We start from the raw sequence: 8,748 nt of genomic DNA on the forward strand, positions 1-8,748 counted from the left end.
GATAAAAAAGGGCTTGCAAGACAATCAATAACTTGTTCCGGGGTACAAACATTATACGTTCATAATGATTTCGACAACTTGTACTCTTACTTGCACAAAAGGAAAAAATAAAGGGTTTGTTCCCAAGCAAGGGAGTCTAGGGAGTATTAATGAAAAGAAAACCAGCAAGTTTTTTGGCACACGCTTGTCTCCTTCGATAGAAGTATAGACATTTGCAAACTGCTAAAAATCACATTCAATTCGAGGATTACTAAATTCTACATATCACATTACACATAATCACAAAACTATATTGTCGCTTGGAACTTTTTATTTTAACATAAGCTATGTCCATTCGAAGTACTGCAACCAGAGGCAAATTGAAAAGTGGACAGCAAAAGAATGGAAGTCATCGCAAAAAACACTTCAAAACTCTTGGAAAATATTGCCCAACTTTTGTTCAAATGCTTCAAACTGAACGAAAATTAAAAGATTTGCTAATATGCCAACAAGAATTTGTCATTGCTAAATTTTTTCTCTTTGCTATCTTTTCGTTACTTTATTGTAGAACCCCATAAGTAGACGGGTTTTTCTTGAGACGCATTTTTTCATTTGTAGTGTATATACTTAGAATTGTGCTCCCAATACACAACCAAATTCTCAATTAAACTTTTTAATTTTTTTTCCCTATGAAATTGTCAGCTAATGTCTTTGGGAGCTCAAAGAATAAATTGGGAACAAACTTTGTCGTCAAAATTTTCAATCTTATGAGTCATGACAGGGGTTAATTTTATTACCAAAAACCAACATATTATTTCAAAATTAGAGGGGTACTAAGTGAAAATATCAGAAAACATCACAGTAGGTTTTTGAAATTATCACAGTAGGTTTTTGAAAGTACCTAAAAATATAACTGATTTGGCAACGTCTAACACTTGTCAACTAATGGATGAGACTCTTGTTTAAAGAAGATATGGACTACCACCAGTCTTGTATTTTCACAACTCAAACCGACCGAATTTATGTTGCAATCAATTGCTGGTTGTCGTTTCTGGAAGCCTTGGATTTCATTATTTAAGAGAAGGGGTCCAGGAGTTCTTCATTTCAATTCTCGTTCAACAGTTTTTGTTTGGGTAAGTTTCTCTTCGATGTTTTTTTCATAATTTGCTCTCTTTACTCTATTCATGGATGATTGTTTTAATGTCTCTGCTATAGTGATTATTTGTCATGTAAAGTTGATGTATTCAAATATTTTCTTGATCCTTTCACATATGTACATGGAGTATACTTCTTTCGATCACTATGAATTTATCTCGAGCCCCTTAATTTGATATATGTCCGGAACACTGATTTCCTAAAACACCATATTTCCCCCTCTCTCACCACTACCACCTCCTTTGCCACCCATCAGGAATAGCCATTCTCAAATCTCACCCTTTCCTCTTTCCTCTCCTTCTTTTTCTTCTGCCTCTGACCATATCCGTGACGCCATCCTCTTCACTTCCTTCCTCGTTGACCTAACCCGCCATCCGTCCTCCTTCCTCTTGCCTACTACCTACTACACTCCTCACTCTCTCTCATTTTTTTTATCCCTTCTCCCTCCCTCTCCTCCGCCTCCATTTTCCTCCTTCTCCTCCCTCTTTGATGAGGAACCACCAAGACCTTAAGTCGTCACTTCACAAGGCTCGAGTAAGAATGATCTACACGCACCATCAATAAACCCTGGACCAATGACTCAAGCAAGAGCAAGAAAGATGCGTGAGAACCTCCAAACATTTCTCCAAATTGTTCATAAACGCATTGGAAGGGTTCAAGAGGCTAAACACACGATGGTGAGCTTACTCCAAGTCCATGAAGAAGCCTTAGATTACTAGAGAAAGGATGAACCGCATAATGGGCTTCACTATCGAGTTAAGCGACTAATATAGGCTTGAGAATAAAGGTTGGACAACCCATGTGGGCCCTAGCTGACCAGCCCATGTTGGGCTTCGTTTGTTAGCTTCCTTAGTAAGCTAGGTTTAGGGTTATTTTGAGTTAATATGGTTTTCCATTGCTAGTTAGGATTAGGAGTACCAAAACCTATAAATACAAGGCTTGGCCAAGCTTGTTATTCATTCAATAATCAATAAACAAATTTCAAATTTAAGAGTGTTTCTCTTAGCTTCGGTTAAGCTTTGAATATCTTAGATTTGTTCTAAGTGTTCTTATTGGCTTATCAAACAAGAATCACACTTGTTTGTGGCGCCTTCCTACTAAAAACCATAAGTTTCTTTAATCTTTTCTTGAGGGTTAAGAATTATTCTTAGTTCACATCCAAGAGGTTCTAAGGGGGTTTAGGGTTCCGTACACTCAAACCTTGAAGTCACGTGTCTAGATCCTATTGTTAGAATACGAGTTCGCCAAGTACGGTTGGCTTTGTATCATCTGGTAATCAAAGTTAGTTGACAACTTTCAGGTTATATCCTACCTATTCTTTTTGTATTGAGTCATATCCCTATTGTCCAATTCGTTATTTGTGTCAAAAAAAAATTCCTTGTTGTGTCGCTAGTTTTTCTTTTAGTTCTCTTGCTGCCCGAGTTGTTCTTGTTGTTTGCTGAATTAATATTGTTGCATCTATCCAGTTCTTTACTCATTGATTATCGTGTCTTTTGGGTCTTCAAGTGTTGGGTCAAAACAAATTTTGCGTCACCAATTTTCTTGTTTACGTTGCTGTCCATATTGTGTTTTGTTGTTGCCAATCTGTTATTGCTTTGTTACTATCCGAATTGTGTTTGTTGTCGTGGCCATTGAGTCTTCAATTGTCAAGTCAAAAAAAAAACAGAAACTCTAGTCGCTAATTTTGATCAAGCAATTCGGATTTCTCAAAACAGAAATTCTGGTTGCTAGTCTTGATAAAGCAACTCAGATTTCTTGAACAAGAGGGTTGGGAAATTTTTGTTTCTTGCACTACCATAAGGCTGACTTACCTTGTCTTAAGGAGTCTTGATTCAATTCTTGAATTGCCAAAAGGTTCTTGCACGCAAATCTGAAAATTCGTGAGTAATTCTTGAAATTTTTTTAAATCACTTCATCCAATTCTTGAATCTTGAAGTAGTCGCGGCTGTTCCTGCTCACAAACATAGCTGAAGTCCTGTCTTGGGGTTGTGACCGAAATTGGAAGAAGAAAAGAAAGCAATCTGGTTTGCATCAATACCAAAAACAAAAAAAGAGAGACACAAGAAAGAAACAAAAAGGAACCAAATTCGGTCCTACTACCAAGGAAATAGAATTAGGAAGCTTAGTAGACTTGGGTTTGTAAAAGCAAATCCTAGTTCTACTTGGATTCCCAATTTCTGATTAGGCAACTTAAACCACGTGAGAAACTAACCCATCAGCAGCAACACCTACCCCAAAAGAGTCCAAGAAGCCGTATCTTACTCCTTCTCAAAACAGCCAAGTGCAAGTCGGGTAAGTCCTTCTAGGATCCACAATACTTCAGCCACTATCTTCTTGTTTTTTTTTGTCGGGTCAAGTCACTCACTAAGTTCTTATTTGTCCATTGTCATAACTGATCACTCCACATCAAGTATCGTTTGTGTTAAAGTTGTCTTAGTAGAGTCATTACTTGTCTCGTGTATTCCAAATCTGATTCCCTAATACTTGTCTCGTTGTCTCTTAGTTGTGTCCAAATCTTTCCTTTGATAGGCCGTTTCATCCCTTGTGAACTGATCTAACCTCTTCAAAGGCACAAATCAAGCTTTGAGAATATACTTTTGTGAGCCAAAAAAAACGAGAGTGTGTGATACGTGAGAGCGAGAGTAAACACTAAAGGAGCGAGTGAGGAAATTATTTTTTTTCAAGCTAACCTTTTCTTGCAGGAGTACCAAGCATGTTTACTGCAGGAGGGGATAGCCCATTGGTTTTTGACTTTAAAATCTTTGCCGAATCCCTAAAGGGTGACATCCGACGAATCATGGACCAAAAATTAGAACTTGTCCATGAACGGCTTGACAAGGTGGAAGCTACCCAAAACGGCACACGAAGGAGTATGAACTGGCGGAGAACAGTCCAACATGAGTCTGAAGGGTCCAATTATTCCGACGATGAACTTGGACCACACACAAGAAGGGCTAACAAGAGCTACAAACCAAGGGGAGAAGCAATTAAAGGCATCAAAATGCAAGTGCCACCCTTTGAAGGGAAATCCGATCCGAATGCCTACCTCGAGTGGGAAAAGAAAGTTGAACTTATGTTCAATTGCAATGACTATACGGAGGAGCAACAACTGAAACTAGCAGTCATGGCATTCTCCGAGTATGCCATCATCTGGTAGGACCAAATTACCACTAGTCGAAGGCGTAGTGGAGACATTAAGATCGCTACTTGGTCTGAGTTGAAAGTCCTTATGCGCAAACGCTTTGTTCCTAGCTATTAACATCGTGACTTGTACCACAAGTTACAAAATTTAAGGCAAGGAAATCAAAGTGTTGAAGATTACTATAAGGAGATGGAAGTAATCATGCTCCAAGCGGATATAGTGGAGGATCGGAAAACTACCATGGTAAGATTCCTTAGTGGTCTACGAGTGGAGATCGCGGATGAGGTCGAGATGTACCATTATGTGGAAATAAAAGACATGCTCGAGAAAGCTTTGAAGGTGGAACGAAGGCTAAAAAGGAAGGGCCAAAACAGGACATTTTCTACACCATCACCCTCTTATAGCCGTACTAGCAATCCGAGGAGGGAGTTCAAGCCCTCGGGGAGCTTTACCACTCCAACTAAACCAAAGCCGACGCCGTTCAAAGAGGAAGGTAAAGTCATGTCAAAGTTGAACAATGAACCTTCTCGAGCAAGAAGTCGTGACACCAAATGTTGGAGGTGCCAAGGACTTGGCTATATTGCTAGCCAATGTCCAAATCAAAAGACAATGATCATACTTCCAAGCGGAGAGATAATATTCGACGACAAGAAAGAATACAAGGAAATGCCACCATTGGAAGATGAGGGCGACATGGAAGCGGTCATACAACTACCATTGGAGGAGTCCATGAGTTTAGGACTCTTGGCAAGGCGCGCACTAGCCGCACACATTAAGGAAGAGGAGATCCAACAGAAGAACATCTTCTACACCCGATGCCATGTAAATGGTAAAGTGTGTAGTTTGGTAATAGACCCTAGAAGCTGCACCAATGTAGCAAGCTCAGTGATGGTCGAAGCATTAGGGCTTCCAACTCGCGAGCACCTCCGACCATATCGTTTACAATGGCTAAACAATTATGGAGACATCCGAGTGTCTCAATAGGTACTCATTTCTTTTAAAATTGGCGCTTATGAGGATCAAGTACTTTGTGATGTAGTACCTATGCAGGCTAGCCATATTTTACTTGGTAGACCGTGGCAATTTGATAGATGTACTAGCCATGATGGTCGTACCAACATGTACACTTTCCTACACAAAGGAAAGAAGATCACACTTGCACCACTCACACCTAAGCAAGTGTATGAGGACCAAATGAAAATCCAGCATGAGTGTGAGAAAGTTGATGAGAGGGAAAAAATTGAAAAACAAGAAAGAAAAGAAAGGAAAAGATCCGTGCAAAATGAGCGGGAAAATGCAATAAATGGGACGGATCTTGAAGTAAAACAAGAGGGAAAAATATTGCTAAGTGCAAAAGCCAAAGATGTGAGGAAAGGGCTACTTGGAGGCAAAACCATGCTTCTATTTTATACCAAGAAAGTTTTGAATGATGCTAACACATTTGACCCTTCGTTGCCTAGTTCTTTTTCTAAGTTTTTGCAGGAGTATGAGGACGTTTTTCCCGATGATGTGCCAAGTGGATTGCCACCCGTGAGGGGTATTGAACACCAAATAAACCTCATACCTGGTGCATCCCTACCTAACCAACCGGCCTATAGAAGCAACCCCGAGGAGAAATTCAAAGGCAAGTGGAGGAGCTTCTAGGCAAAGGATGGGCAAGAGAAAGCTTAAGCTCTTGTGCTGTTCTAGTCATCCTTGTGCCAAAGAAAGACGAGACTTGGAGGATGTGCACTGACTGCCGAGCTACCAATACCATAACGGTAAAGTATCGTCATCTCATCCCTCATCTAGATGACATGTTAGATGAATTACACGGGGCAATTATATTCACAAAAATTGATCTGAAATCTGGATATCATCAAATTAGAATTAAAGAGGGGGACGAATGGAAGACTGCATTTAAGACTAAGTACGGGTTATATGAGTAGTTAGTCATACCTTTTGGCCTTACTAATGCACCAAGCACCTTTATGCGACTAATGAACCATGTCTTGCGTGAGTACTTAGGCAAATTTGTAGTAGTATATTTTGATGATATTCTCATTTATAGCACAAGTCTAGAGGAACATTTACAGCATGTTAAACTTGTGTTAGAAATACTTCGAAAGGAACGCCCATATGCTAATCTAAAGAAATGTACTTTTTGCACTGACCAACTAGCGTTCCTAGGCTATGTTGTGAGTTCACAAGGCATCAAGGTGGATGAGAGTAAAATCAAGGCCATCCAAGAATGGCCAAGACCAACCACCATTGGGGAAGTAAGGAGCTTCCATGGACTTGCAAGCTTCTATCGACGCTTTGTGCGTAATTTTAGCTCCATAGCCACACCATTGACCTCCATTATTAAAAAGGATGTATCGTTCCACTGGGGTGAAGAACAGGACAAATCCTTTAACTCTCTTAAACGCGCACTCACACACGCACCCGTATTGTCTCTGCCTGACTTCTCTAAAACTTTTGAAATTGAATGTGATGCATCAGGAATTGGTATAGGAGCAGTGTTGATCCAAAGAGGATGACCAGTTGCTTACTTCAATGAGAAATTGAATGGTGCAATGTTGAACTACAGCACCTATGACAAGGAGTTGTACGCCTTGATTCGAGCACTACAAGTGTGGCAACACTACCTACGACCCAAGGAGTTTGTCATACACACTAACCACGAATCACTCAAGTTTCTCAAATCTCAAAACAAGCTGAGTAAGAAACATGTGCGATGGATCTCATTCATAGAGACTTTCCCGTATGTTATAAAATACAAGACTGATAAGTCTAATATAGCCGCTGATGCACTCTTACGAAGGTACACACTTCTTGCTACTTTAGATGCTAAATTACTTGGTTTTGAACTTATCAAAGACTTATATACAACTGATGACGATTTTAAGTTAGTGTTTGAAGCATGCAAGCAAAAGGCCCAAGAGAAATTCTTCATAGACAACGGGTTCCTTTACTACTTAGACCGCTTATGCATCCCTAAATGCTCAATTCGTCAATTACTAGTTAAAGAATCTCATAGTGGGGGACTAATGGAACACTTTGGGATAACTAAAACTCTTTCTATCTTGCAGAAGCATTTATACTGGCCAAACATGCAAAGGGATGTCGAGAGAGAGGTTGCACGATGCATTCAATGCCTTCGCGCCAAGTCCAAGGTAAACCCACATGGTCTCTACATGCCTTTGCCTATACCTAGTGAATCTTGGGTGGATATTTCTATGGACTTTATTCTTGATTTACTTAGGACAAAAAGAGGACATGACTCCATCTTTGTAGTAGTAGATAAGTTCTCAAAAATGGCACACTTTATTGCATGTCACAAAACTGATAATGCACCATACATTGTTGACCTGTTCTTTAAAGAGGTAGTCCATTTACATGGTATTCCCCGCACCATAGTCTCTGATCGTGATGTTAAATTTTTTATCTATTTTTGGAAAATACTTTGGTCTAAATTAGGCACTAAGTTGTTATTTTCAACTACTAGTCACTCTCAAACTGATGGCCAAACCGAGGTAGTTAATAGGACTGTGTCTACTATGCTACGTACCTTAATCACGCGTAACTTGAGAACGTGGGAAGAATGCTTACCTCACATTGAATTTGCTTATAACCGTTCTACCCACTCTACCACTCAATTTTCTCCTTTTGAGGTGATGTATGGTTTCAACCCATTAATACCACTAGATCTTATGCCCTTACCCTTGAGTGAGCATGCTAGCCTTGATGGTAAGAAAAAGGCCGAAGTGGTGAGACAACTGCATGAGAAGACATGTGCAAACATTGAGAAACTCGTGGAGCAATTTACCAAACATGCAAACAAGGGACGTAGGCAACTACTGTTTGAACTTGGAGACTGGGTATGGTTACACATGTGTAAGGAGCGTTTTCCTGAGAAGAGGCGAATCAAGTTGATGCCCCGTGGAGATGGGCCCTTTCAAATCCTTGCCAAAGTCAATGACAACGCCTACCAACTTGACCTTCCAGGTGAGTACGGTGTTAGTTCTACTTTCAATGTTGCTGACTTACTTCCATTTGATGTAGGTGACGACTTCGATTTGAGGACAAATCCTTCTCAAGAGGAGGGAAATGATGAGGAACCACCAAGACCTCAAGTCGTCACTTCACAAGGCTCGAGTAAGAATGATCTACACGCACCATCAATAAACCCTGGACCAATGACTCGAGCAAAAGCAAGAAAGATACGTGAGAACTTCCAAACATTTCTCCAAATTGTTCATACATGCATTGGAAGGGTTCAAGAGGCTAAACACACGATGGTGAGCCTACTCCAAGTCCATGAAGAAGCCTTAGATTACTAGAGAAAGGATGAACTGCATAATGGGCTTCACTATCGAGTTAAGTGACTAATATAGGCTTGAGAATAAAGGTTGGACAACTCATGTGGGCCCTAGTCGACCAGTTCATGTTGGGCTTCGTTTGTTAGCTTCCTTAGTAGGCTAGGTTTAGGG

General features: G+C 40.1%; 1 protein-coding gene across 1 annotated transcript; it reads left to right on the top strand.

Moving 5' to 3' along the window:
• The first annotated feature begins 3,931 nt into the window (after positions 1–3,931).
• On the top strand, positions 3,932–6,204 carry LOC140008632 (uncharacterized). The gene is made up of 4 exons (XM_072053462.1): positions 3,932–4,287; positions 4,429–5,122; positions 5,759–5,900; positions 5,966–6,204. Exons 1-4 carry the CDS (start codon positions 3,932–3,934, stop codon positions 6,202–6,204), a joined length of 1,431 nt encoding a protein of 476 aa, XP_071909563.1.
• Positions 6,205–8,748: the final 2,544 nt, after the last annotated feature.

Source organism: Coffea arabica, chromosome 6c (genome assembly GCF_036785885.1).
Source record: "Coffea arabica cultivar ET-39 chromosome 6c, Coffea Arabica ET-39 HiFi, whole genome shotgun sequence".
NCBI lineage: Eukaryota > Viridiplantae > Streptophyta > Magnoliopsida > Gentianales > Rubiaceae > Coffea > Coffea arabica.